Source organism: Anoplophora glabripennis, unplaced genomic scaffold (genome assembly GCF_000390285.2).
Source record: "Anoplophora glabripennis isolate ALB-LARVAE unplaced genomic scaffold, Agla_2.0 scaffold17, whole genome shotgun sequence".
Taxonomy (NCBI): Eukaryota; Metazoa; Arthropoda; class Insecta; order Coleoptera; family Cerambycidae; genus Anoplophora; species Anoplophora glabripennis.
Window position 1 is genome coordinate 2,495,493 of NW_019416231.1, and position 13,967 is coordinate 2,509,459.

The 13,967-nt window shown below is 33.4% G+C and overlaps 1 protein-coding gene across 1 annotated transcript in view; it reads right to left on the reverse strand.

The window, feature by feature from the left end:
- LOC108917899 (peripheral plasma membrane protein CASK) overlaps positions 1-13,152 on the reverse strand; it is a 257,836-nt gene extending 244,684 nt beyond the window's left edge. The window contains exon 1 of the mRNA XM_018724711.1: positions 12,640-13,152. Coding sequence (XP_018580227.1) covers positions 12,640-12,698 — 59 coding nt within the window. The 5' untranslated portion in view covers positions 12,699-13,152. The remainder of the gene's footprint in view (positions 1-12,639) is intronic.
- Positions 13,153-13,967: the final 815 nt, after the last annotated feature.

Below are 13,967 nucleotides of genomic sequence, written 5' to 3' on the forward strand. Positions count from 1 at the left end.
GGAATTTATTAGCAGTTGGACGCGTCCTTTTAGAATATAAACTGACTTCCTGAAACGTATCCTGCCGTCAGGATGCTCTATTATGTTCTGTAGTAGTACATTATAGGTCGTTAAACGATTCAGAATAACAAATAACTTAATATATCGTTTATCTTTACCAAAAAAGTTTCGAGGGTGTTCACAACTTTTTTGAGAACATTACATTGAACATAAAATGTAAGTAAAAAAATATATTAATCTACATTTGGTTTTCAGTTGAAAAACTTACATTTAAGTACATACTATACTGTTTTTTTTTTAGAACGCCATAGATAAAAAGCGTCAAAGCAGGAATGAAATATGTCGAATTCTAGGTGAGTTTTGTAAGACTTTTCGTTTCCGTGATTGCCTTTCTGATTGGACATACTACACCAGTCGAGACGCCTGGGAATGTGTCACTGAAGAGGTTGAGACTGGGACAGACTGAAATTCCAATTCCTCGAGGAGAACACTTGTTGTCGAACCTTAAAGGAATTCGCGCAACCGAACTGAAAAAATCCTTTCTTACGAGAGAAAGTTTTTAAACAAAGTTGAAAAAAGAAACAAATTTTATCCCCGAAGAAATAATTAATAACAAATATACGAGAATATTAAAAATGAAAGTACAGCAATAAACCATCCATATTTTGAACAGTGCTATTAAGACCTAATCTCAGTTATTACACACTGACACACTTCACAAAAACGGCTCAACCTTGGTGTGAACAGTATTGATAATAGGTTTTAAGAGATAAAAAAAGAGAAAAAAACAATTAATTTGCCTTACGGAGGCCTCTGTTCCAAATAAAAACCACTGCGAATTCTAAGCCATTTACCATTACGCAATCAATCATATTTCCCGTGAATGTATCAAAAGTATATTACATATAAACGCTTTATCTTTTTCGCGAACAAAACAATGTCACTGCTGTTTTTTTTGCTTTTTTCGCATATCAACTTCTTCCGATATACTGGACGTATTAAACAAATCTGTCGTATAATAAAAATATCCAGTACGGCAGCTGTAAGCATTTGACTTTCACACTGATAGGAATCCCAGATCGACCAGGAAAATGTTTAACACATTTATTAATTCTTACTCTCCTTATACCTCGACGCCTTATCTACGCAACGAACTGTCAAACTTTAGTTATTTAACCTCAAATTTTTTATAACTAAAAAGTTTGTTTGAAAATGAAGGGAGAATGCTTTATTAACGAGGTGGTCATAGTACCTTATCTATTTCCAAATAAACCTTTCTTATTATCCGAAAACCTGTATTTCCATACTTTTCACTCAAGTTTCCATTCATTTTTAGAGACTTGGTGCACATGAGTACCTCTGCAATAGTTCGTCGAGTTGCAAATAAAGCTTATTTTCTTTGACATTTCGATTTTTCTATCCCCTTGAACAGCGATTAAAAATTATGTGCGTGATTAATATCATAATTTTTTCCTCGTATAAAGAAAGCGAAGTAGTAGTTAGTTAACACCTAAATACTCCCTATGCATTAACAAAAATGGACCGCTTTTGCGATAATGTCGCTGTGAACATTAAGCTGAAAGAGTTTACTTGTGCGAGGGCATAATTTTCTCTAACAAATTAAAATAAAAATGTCAGTTCTCCCTTCCTTTTCGTCCATTTTACCAGTGTCCCTGAAGTCATTTCAAATAAGCCTGTAAAATGAAGTTTATGTCGCGCGAAATCCAGAAATAAACACATTTTAACTTGCTATTTTGACATGAATAGACATGAGAGCTCAGTAAGCGTTGACGATATAAGTGAGAAAAAGTTTCAAAAACAAATCAAATATGTTCAGAAATAAAAGGAGAACCCAAAAACGTAAAGATATACAGGGTGTTCCATTTAAAAAATTAAAGTTCCGCAATTTGCCAACTTTTTGGGGCACCCTGTATATTTGAAAACAGAGTGATTAAACGCATCTTTTTAAGCAGAAAACCATTTCTATGTAACATTTCTTTCAATCTCGACTAGTTTCCGAGATAATGCCTGTCAAGATAGCTCTGGGACACCCTGTATATTAAAAATCTTGAGATATTGATTTTTGAGGGTTTTTTTTTTAATTTTTTCTTACTTATATAATATCATTGAAAAGCCAAAAAAATGCTCTATTTGCTCAGCGTAAAATTCAATATGGCGCCCGTAAGAAAAAAGAAATTTGATGATGGTTTCTCGCAACCGAAACGTCGCAATGAAAATCTAAATATACAGTGAAATTCCTCGAAAAAACTTGCTACAAAAATGTGTTCAGATTTTAAAAATTTCTCTAAATAAGAAAGTTACAGACGATTTTTGGAAACGCCTCATTTACTTTTTTTCAACATAACTCAAAAACCTGAAGAGCTAAGATCGGTCTGCAGGAAATAACTACACAGGCCTACTTTAAATAATGAGTACAATAACAGGCTATTTTGCTGACAAAGTATTTTATCAGGAAAAAAGTTATTAACAATTTAATAGTGAAAAATTTTTTTTTAGTAGTTTTCTTTAAATAATTCAGCGGGATGACTTTGTACGAAAAAATGCTTAGCACACGATTTTGTTCGTAATAAAAATAGCTACAATATGGCGGTGGTGCGATTACGAAATTTGTAATAACAAAGCGAAAATGAAAAGTTAAAGGTTTACCCCACACGTACAATTTTGTTTTATGTTGATATGTTGAATAATGTACGACTACGGCTAACAGGCGCAAAATGTTAGCTTAGGGTCTAAACGATGAAAATTATTATTTTTTTAATTGTAGGTAATTGTGCTGGTTAATCTACCGTGATGGAATATTTCATAAATATACATAGGTACATATTTTTCCAAAAATTAAAAAAACGGTGATGTATAAAACTAGGGTGACGTATAAAACCTTACCAAAGCTGCAAAAATGAAGATACTTGAATTTTGCAAATTGCTTTTGGTTTCTGCATATTTACACTATGTGTCTACCAAATTTCAAGTGTCAGCAAAGCTTCGAACAAATTTGGCAAAGTTTCGAGTTTCAGATGCCGATGGGTGTATAAAACCTTATAGAACAAAAAGTTTTGCTCTCCTGATTTTCGGCTTTAGCGTCATTATTGTATATATATTGAACTATAGTTTTCGAAAGTTTTATCACTTTTTGTTTATAATTGACATTTTTAGAGCAACTTTAAAAAATTGACGTTTTATACCGTTTTTTCAATCTCACGGCTTTGTTATTGCAAATTTCGTAATCGGACCACCGCCATTTTGTAGCTATTTTTATTACGAACAAAATCATGTCCTAAGCATTTTTTCGTAAAAACTCATCCCGCTGAGTTATTTAAAGAAAACTACTAAAAAAAATTTTTTTCACGATTAAATTGTTAATAACTTTTTTCCTGATAAAATACTTTGTCAGCAAATTAGCCTGTTATTAATAATAACAGGCTCATCATTTAAAGTATTCCTGTGTAGTTATTTCCGAGTTATCAAGGAAATGTCACCAACAGTAACTTTTCGGCCTCTGCCGACTGGACCATATAGTTTCAAAGATACCAATACATGCATCACCAAAATGGCCCACACTGTATAAATTACTAATTTGAATCTATTTTTCTTTTTTACTTTAAACCAAAATAAATTTCGTTAAATATAGTAATACAAACCAGCATCTCCTACTTCTTACAAATCAGTAAACAGCCAATATTCTCATTTTATTTGATATTATTGGATTCGCTAATACCTATAAATAGCAGAGTAAATACTAAAGGCATTCCGCTGGATGGGAGTTAAAAGGTTCATGATTTTGTTTGACTTCGGAAAGGAATAACTCAGATTGTATTTACCTAAAAGAACAGCGTGCTGAATTCATATTTAATAAAAACAGACTGTACTTTTATTTCCCTTCATTTTTTTTAGTATGAATTTAACATTTCTCTTACTCGTATATAAAACTCGTTGCAAAAAAACAATTTAATCAAAACGTTGCCAAGTAACACCTCGAAAGAAAACACCAGACATACTCTCAACTTCAAAACCCTGACTGGGAGCGAGACCTTTCTAAAACTGAATGCAAAGAAAAATGAAAACGAGTCGCGATACGTCTGCCCGATTTCCATAGGTAAACTTTCCCGATCAATCACTTACATCTAACCCTTAATTTCCAACTAGGAATGCATATTCCTGCCGGCATCCTTAATATCCCCGACAGTCAGTCGGTGGATCGATGGCGATACGGACGTCTGCGACATCGACGGTTTATTGCTGATCGGTTCGTGACAGGGTCTTTGGATGCCGGGAGAATAACACTAAAAGGGGAACAAGAAACCTTTCATTTGATACGTTAGCCGGACGTGACGAACTCGGACTTCGGCATGTTCTACACTAAGAAAAATGGTGTTCAAAATGTATACTTTATTACTAGCTCGTTTTTGCCTCGGTTTTTACCCTTAGATTACATTATTTAAAGGTACCCGTATGTCAGAAAACGTTTAAATATATCGTTTTTAAATTTTACTTTAGATAAACAGTATCTCAAACTAACCAAAAATAAAAAAGTTTCCCTATCAGGACACCAATTCGTGAACATACAATGTATTGGAATTTGGGATCATTTTTCTATAAATATTTTTAAAAATACTACAAATTTGAAAAATTAACAACATATTAGACCTTATTGTTCCCTTTTAAAAAGAAAACATGTTTTTTGATAATTATATTTTACTTCGACAACAGGGAATAAAATACTGTTTCGATGCATTGACCCGACACAAGTAACCGACATCAACAGTAAAATAGTATGTTCGTTGTTATCAAAAAACACATTCCTGAAACGCTACAAATAAACCAACACGTTAGTTAGGCTGAGGGCATAAACCCAAACAACAACAAAACATTTATCACTCGCTGAAAGGGACAAACAACAGAAAATATTGCTATTCATATTTTATTCAGAAAACCATCATATACGACTTTGATTTATAGGAAAACACATTAAATACTACAGTTGATGTAATTTCGAAACAAATCGATTAAGCATTCAACAAATATATCACGACGTATGACATTCCAAGAACAAACAATAAAATTACAATTATTTTTTTTGAGGTTTTGTTCGAGCCGAGCCACAAAGTATATACTTTACCGCAATGAATTACAGAATATTTTGCCATTTATCAAGTAAAAGCACGGTAAAGTATTACAATTGTTGCTAAGATTCTAGTTTTATGAGAGGTGCAACAAAGTAAATACTTTACAAAATATTTACTTTGCCGACTATCACATATAGGCTATTGATTATGTGTTAAAATGCTGGGTTTTATTGCATGAATCGTTCAAATGGTTATTCAGAAAGAAAAAACCGCGGAGTACTATTAAATTAAAGGGTGGAAATTGGAGATAGGGGTGAAAATGCCACCCTTACGGTTTTTTGAGTATACCTCGAAAACGAAGCAAAATTTAAGGGTATTGCATAGGAAAAATTTTGTAGATAATGAAATATTCTATCGAAATAGCTTATTTAACAAATTTAAAAAATGTATTTACTGCAAAATATATTAAAAACAATTGAACAAAAAAATGCAAAATATTCAGTTTTTATTATTTTTACTTTTATGCAAATAACTTTTTTCTGAGCAGAGAAAGGTACAGGCATTGCTGCAAAGAAAAAAAAAGTATATAAAACTTCCTACAAAATGATGGGTTATAAAAGTTTTTTCGATGAAAATAGACCGAGTTACGGTCTTTCAAACTTTGCCATTTTTTTCGGTTTTTACTGAATTTATGACGAGCAATGCGGATACCTATCTCTCCTCAGAAAAAAGTTATTTGCATCAAAGTAAAAAAAAACAAAAAATTGAATTTTTTGCATTTTTTTGTTCAATTGTTTTTAATATATTTTGCAGTAAATGAATTTTTAAATTATTTTAAAAAAGCTATATAGAAAATCTCATTATCTACAAAATTTTTCCTATGCAATACCCTCAAATTTTGCTCTGTTTTCGAGATATACTCGAAAAACCGTAAGGGTTGCAGTTTCACCCCTATCTCCAATTTCCACCCTCTAATGCAATAAAAACCCATCAACGTTCTAGTTCCATACCATATGACATAATCAATAGCCTAATAAATACGCGGTAAAGTACAGTACATATTTCAAATTTCTAAGAATTTTATTTTATTAGAGGCGCAAGGCAAAGAATATACTTTGCCGTTTATCTCATAAAGCTGCAGTAAAGCGCAGTATTTCAATAATTCCTAAGATTTCACGCTCTTGTTACAGCCATACGACAAAGTATATCGTTGAAGAACGGTAAAGTACAGCACTTCAATTATTTCTCACTTTTTGCTTTTATCAGAAGTATAATACAAAGCATATACTTTGCCAATCGCTGAATATTTACTTTGTCGTTAATCATGGAAAGGTGAAGTAAAATACAATATTTCAAATGTGAAAATGGTACTCTGGGAAACCAATATATCTACGAACTACAGCCTCTCCCAACATTAAATGATTAAGTCTGAACATATTACTTTGTTAATTATAAAATAAAAGTTGTTGCGACCTAAAATTTGTAAATAAATCAAAACTGAGCCGGGATTAATTATTATTAGTTGTTAGTTTTCGAAATCATTTATAACAAATGAATACTCGGTTTGGGAAATATTTTCAGAAAGACACAAAAAGAGCAAGCAAACATACACACCACAGTGCTCGCTGTGCTCGAATATCTGATTCTGCATTTTATGCCAAACTATCTACATTCTCATCCCCAATTCCTCTCAACGGTGGCCACAACGGCGACGTTTTAGTTCGGAGTTGGCAACAAAAAGTTGATGGAATTTATACGATTTACATTCCTTACCCCGATTTTTGTTGTGTTTATGCGAACATATTTCACAACCTCCACTTCAACTGGGAGGTAGAGGTCCCTTAAAAAGTCAGTTACTAGCACATGCGACGAAATAATGAGAGTTTACAGATTTCTAACATTCCAAATACTATAATTATTATTATAATGATGTATGTCTACTGTTGTGACAACAGACATATTGCAAAGCTCGAGTACGCTCGAGGTCAACGTCGTGGAGTACCGAGGAGCCGCGCTAGACCGCCGCGTCGGCGTCGTCGTCCGGAAATTGCGAAAGTCGCCCGCAGCAGATCGCGACGTTTGAGGGCAGCGCTAGATTCCCAAAAGCCGAGAACGTAGCGAAGATCGCCAGGTCTCAAAGCGTTGCTGTTAGAAAGGTGATCGAACGTCGACTTGGTCACTTGCACTAATATAACCAGGGGCAACTACCTGCGAGAAAACGGCTTGGATATATTTTAGGCAAATATTAAACAGATATTAGTATTGAATTATTAAAAATTGTACAAAAACTTCGGAGAAAGTCCGGGAGAAAACTCCAGGGAGAACTCCAGGGAAAGAGTCCTGAAAAAACTCCGGGAAAAATATCCGGTGCTCGGTAGCTGATTTAAAATAAGTTAAAAAAGCTAAAATAAGTAAAAAATGGTCCTTTTTTAGAATAAAATAGGATTTTTTTCTTAGAATCACCACAATGAATTACAAGCAGTAACTTTATAATCAAATTTAGTAAATGTTTAATTTTAATCAAACAAATTGTTAAATTAATAATTTCATCTAAATCGTAAATATTTTATAAAATATATTTTTTCAAATATCAACACTAAAAAATCCTATGAAGGAATAATCGATACATAAACCGAAACATCCTGTATAAGTATAAAGATAGTATAATGGCTATAAAACATTTAAATTCATATGAATTAGATTTTATGGGATTAATACTTTTTACATTTGACCCTATATTGATTATAATCATGGGCGTAGCTAAAGGGAAGCAGGGGCGTGTACGGCCCACCCCAGAAAAAAGATCTAATATTATCGTTTATGACATCAGCATATTGCCGACTGCGTCACCTTTTATTTTAGAATGAAATCAAAACGTGTTCAGGTTTTTCAAATTTTATTGGGCAAGTTACTGATTGCGAAAGCTTTTTTTAGAGCATAGGGCTTGCAGCCCTAGGCCCACCCTAAGCAAAAATTCTAGCTACGCCCATGGTTGCAACTAAATATTTACAAAGGGAAGTTCAACTGCTTCCACTAACTAACTCAACTAACTTAGTAAAGTTACTACGGGGAGGTGAAAAGTTAAACAAATTGTTCTTTTTTTCAAAAATTTGAGGGTTTATAAAACCTATTTCGCTTATTTTTACCTCAGAGAAATATACCCTCAAATATATGGACTACAAGAGGCAGTTTCTACAATAATACGAACGGTACAGTATCAGTACTTGCTCTGATGTATGCTCACAGGCTATGACTTCATGAACAATTTCACTCTCAAGGCCTAATCACGCACCCAGTGAACCACTCGTTAAACCGTCGGCACGGAATGAAAAAGGACCTGCATGCTGCGATGTCACGTCAGGTTAATATGTTCGTTTATATTCAAACGACCGGCTCTAATTTGGCAGTTTAAGTCTAAAAAATGTATCGATTAAAGTTTGCGACCGAAATTTACAGTCACAGCATGTCGCGTGATTCTTTCTAAATACGACTTGGTATATTTCTACATGAAAAATTAACGCTACAAAGTCCTATAACAATTTTAGCGGAGTTATTGGGCGCCAAACAAATTTAATTAAGTTTTAATACCGACATTAATTTGACATTTGATATTTGACCTTTGTGACATATCATTAAAAGGTTAGTCTCGTGGTTTTACATCCACTAAAATCGTTGCCACTTCTGGGGTACCTCAGGGTACGGTTATTAGCTCGTTATTATTTAATATGTTTAAGTATTAAGTTCCCAACATTTCCGTCACGCGTTACGCCCTGTATTTTATTACAGTAGTTGCGCACCCCATATACATAAAACTCGAAATCTAGTACTTTGAATTTCGCGGTCATAAACCCGATTTTCTCCAACAAATTTCACGGTTTGATTTGAAGGCATTAAATTTAACAACTTTTATTTGAATCTAATTAGGCGGTACTTACGGGCGATTTCCGGTAAATTAAAAATCCACCTAGAGCTAATTGGAAAATTAATTCGAGATTTACTCGACAATTTTAACAGTCCAATAATAAAGTTCCGTCGTTCGGTTCGTTCCAAATATTCTCCGGCTAAACTTCTCAGGTTTCCGTATGTTGCCGAGAGCTTTCGGTAATATTACAGTCGATTTCAGGGAAAAATACAACTCCGAGGAATTCTCTACAGCTGCAACGTTTAATAGATCGTTTATTTTAATGGATCATTCGAGTTTAACTTCGAAGCTAACTGAATTAAGCTTATAGAAATTCGTTCGTCTTTTAATACTACTACCGAACTTTTGCGATTGTGGTTAATGGAAATAGAGTGTACGATATATCCTTACAAACGGGGATTGTAATATAATTTCTATATATCTCAATCTTAGACGTTTTATTGTCACAACAGCATGAACCACTTCTCTCAGTGTATCATAAAAAATACAAAACCCTGAAAATTCGAAAGCTAATGCTTCCAGTGAATAGGACAAAGGTATATTTGGCCTACAATTACCGAATAGTTCACTAAATAGGGCATTAAAAAGTTTTGCCAACTTCATAAAATATTCATAAGCGCTTCCGACCGAACGGGCAAACAATCTACCCAGCCACGTCGACGGCCGAGCCACTATCATGACTTAATTATGCCCCTAAGTTCATTCTTTCGGCTTGCAAGTGAAAAGTTGCCTATAAAAAAAAGATACGGATCGTACTTTACGTAGGGTAGCGTAAAAAAGGGGGGGAAATGCTCTAGATACAGGTGCGTCATAAAGTATAACGCTATCTCCAATCATAAATTAACTGATTGAGTCTAGATTAGGTTTTTTATATCACGAAATCGTAAGCGGCCACTTGTCAAATATTTGCCAAGACCAAATATAAACAATAGACGAATGTACAATCGAGAAAATGAATATGTGTAGATCTGCCCAAGTACAAACGTAAACAAATGCCGCATCGCGTGGATGGTGCATATCGGTATATTCGACAGCATGATTTTCTTATCAAATGTGCGCCATAGGTACAAAAGCGACACACCGTTTCGACTGTTGGATTAATTTATGTTATTGGGTATGTCATGGTAAGACATCGAATTGTGATTTCATTGAAATCTGCGAATTGCGAGGCACCTTCCAAAAATATCGAAAGATGAAAACCCATTTCAATGTTGCTAGCAGGAAAAATAAATTACTGGGCCATTTATGAAATTTGTGCTAAACTTTACTAACACCCTATATACATATTTGTTTACAGCCAAAACAACAGTACGTTTTCCACACATGGAGGGCAACAGGCTTGTTTTTATTTTAGAATTGTTTTGTAAATAAATTACCCAAATGTTCGGCTTTCCAACAAAGCATGTTTGTTTTATTTTGGGGTTTAACCCATTTGTTTATGTTTCTCACATCACGCAAATGTTGGCTAATATGCTTGACTACTAATACACTTTTCTCTTCAAATCCGAAGATACATTTGTAAAACCTGATGAAATGACAAAAACAGAGTTTAATCTATAACAGATACAGAATTGGATGAAAATAATCTTATTTGGATTAAGTTTTGTTTTTGTTACCTTAAAAAGCTATGGGTTGTCGAAAAAACTGTTTATTTTATTCTTTTTTATAACTCCCCAACTTTTTATGATATTTCAGTGATATTCAGTGTAACAAGGTTTTTTGGTGGCCGAAAATAAACCTAGTCTTATTTTTTTACTTAAAACATAAGGGTTCTAAAACAGTTTTTTGTTTTTGCACTTTTTTTTATCTATAAATTTTGAGAAACTGCGGATTTTTTATGAAACTTCACTTTATCGTAAAAAAATGTTTTATTCCGTGTATCTAAAATGTATGGTTACATAAAAAAATTCACTTGTCAATTACTGTTGAGATTTTGAGGGCATTTTGGTCTAATTGAACTTAATCTCTTTGTTAAATTTATAGCTGTAATAAATATTTTTTTCCAATCAGGTCTCGATTTACACTTATATAGAGAAAAATTAATCTATGTCGTAAAAAAGTAAAGTTACTGAAACACGTGTTTTCTCAAAATCTCTACAACAAAAAAAAAACGACAAAACAAAAGAATATTTCAGATATTAACGACGATTATACCTTAGATAAGCAATAAATATTAATTCTCGACAGAAATATTCATAGACTAAATTTAATTGAAATTTAAGAAAAAAAAAGTAACAAAAAGTTAATTTTCAGATATTTGGAAAGTTATCGTCACAACTTCCATGATTTGATATGTAAATGACTTTACGATGCACATATTTTGACTCTCAAAATGGAAAATAATTCATGGCCTTGATGGTGGTCTATGGCCTTGATCATACACATAAATACAGGTGGTCCTTCGATTGGTCCCATAAATATTTTAAACATTACAGTTAACAACGTTAATTCTCAAACACCTACAATGCTGACATGTTGGCCTGTTGACCTATATAACCATCAATCAGGCTCGATCGATTGTAAGGTCAGAAGTGGTGGTCGAATTTGCAAATAACCAACATGTTGTGAGTACCAGTAGATTGTTATTCTTTGGGAATAAGTACGTCCTCTCGATCTCTCGAAACAACAGTGTATTTTTCTCGCGGTAAACTTCACAATAAGCGAGAGGTATTACGAAATATTCGCAAATGCCAGAAACACTCATTGAAACATTACCTTTGTTATTTTAAACAGAGCAGTACGAAACGTAAATACAAATTATTTAAAATTTTCACATTTTACACATAAAATAAAACTGGGAACGTAAATTTCATCAATTTATCCCACCTAGCAACAAACCAATGATTTACAAAACCAAAATATTGGATCCAAACCGAAAACCAAATCGTATTTGGCTATTCCGAGTAAAATTTCCTCGCAGCAAATTGGTAAACATGAAATAGAATTTTATTTATGATCGTATAATTGCCAGAATTGCATATATTTAATTACAAACCGCTTTAAATTATAGTTTTAATAATTTCGGTGTTATTCGCCATATGACTTCATCATTTACTTATGACATGCCAGACATTTGACACATCCATCTCCATTTTTTTAACATCCTTGCAAACATATGAATTACCACAATACACATAAATTGTTTACATATGAATAGCAACATGCATATAAATAGTATCATATTTCATTAAATTCCTCAAAATAACTGGCAAAAAATTGTTAAAGTAAATATTAGCGTTATAAATCATTCTGTAAATTATCTAACTGATAAAAAACATTATTTATTGACTTTTATTTTATGTCATAAGTATTTATCTTTAAGTAGAGTAAATCATTTTAGTTTATACTTTATAGTATGAACAAAAATAGATATAAACTCAATTTTTTAATGATATTACAAGGGCATTAATGAATATACGAAACAGAGACGTCCTTGACAATATATTATTTTATAAAAGCAACAAATTTGTTGTCGACACAATTAGTTTATACGTTTTATTGGCTAACTAAAACCGCAGACAAGCAAAGAACATAACGTAATTTTTATTTAAAGGTACCAGCGGCATTTATTTTAAAATTTACACATGACGACAGTGTACCGAGAAATAAACAACTAATTTAAAACCCTCGTACCTTCCAATTTCCTCACAGAGATCGTAGACGTCGTCGAAGAGGACTTCTTCCTCGGTCATTTTAGAAACCGTAAACAACCGGACATACAGGAAAAGTCAGCAAACTACCGCGAGTCCGATTTTGCCGGAAACTATCGGAAAACCACCCGCGCTACTTGACATTTGCACGAACGTGTAAATAAAAGTAAATAAACACCATCTATTCAATTGGGAAGTGGGTGAGGCTGCACATGCAAACACCTGGGGATTATGCAAGCGACACACTCCGCGGCGTTACGGGTTGCCTAAAATCGGGCGTAAGCACAACTTAGCCGGGAAATCTTAATGATGGCCGCACCACTCCTACTATCGCGGACGATGTTTATGTTTTGGGCGATTGATCACTGAACATAACTCGGGAATCACAAAAAAATCCAACGGCACACCACCACGTCACGTGAATAATTACAAGTGTGCCGTACGGACAGAACACACCCTAAGGACGTTACTGTAAACCAAAAACCAGTGCAACTGACAGTAGTAAGAGGTAACAGAACAGGCGCACCGACCACCGGGCTACACATGCGCCCCGTCATTTTATAGGCGTGCAGCTAACCTTCATTTCAAGTACGTACTTTTATTCTAAGCACGTACTTGAGTAACAAACGAACATCGACGAAAAATCACGTAGAAATAAATTACTTAGAAGACTTTCGTTTTTGAGAGAAAGTTTAGTTTTTAAAAAATCTGCAGATGCATCATCAATCATCATCAATTGTTGTTTTCGATAAAAAAAGAAGATGGGTTTTGTAACAATATAAAATCTTAACGGGCGCATCTCTAATTTTTAGACTATAGCGGACCATCATAAATAGTAAACATATAAACGAAAAAAAAAATAAATGCGAGAGCAGGGTCGGCGGAGGGTGATTTGGGGGGTGGAAAAGTTATGAAAAATTGTATCATTAGGATTTCTGGCGAAAGTCGACGTCAGACAAAAAAGTATCCAATACAAAAGTTGTAGATCATACAAAAATCTACAACTCTTGTAGAGGTCATTTTTTAACATAACCTCAAAATTTCCGAGAAAAAAGCGAAAAACAGTTTTTTTTCTGATTTTTCGTTTTTTATTTCACATTTCCGCAAAAATAATTTAATTTTGACGAAACTTGGTGAAAGTATACCTTTCTCTGTCTTAAATAACCTCAAATTTTTTTAGATAAAAAAATCAAGAAGTTTCTGAGATATTAATTTTTTTGGGCCTGAAACACTTTTTTTCAAAGAAAAATTCTACTTAAAAAAATCATCGTACAGAATTCTGCCGGTAATAATTTTTTTCGTTTTGACATA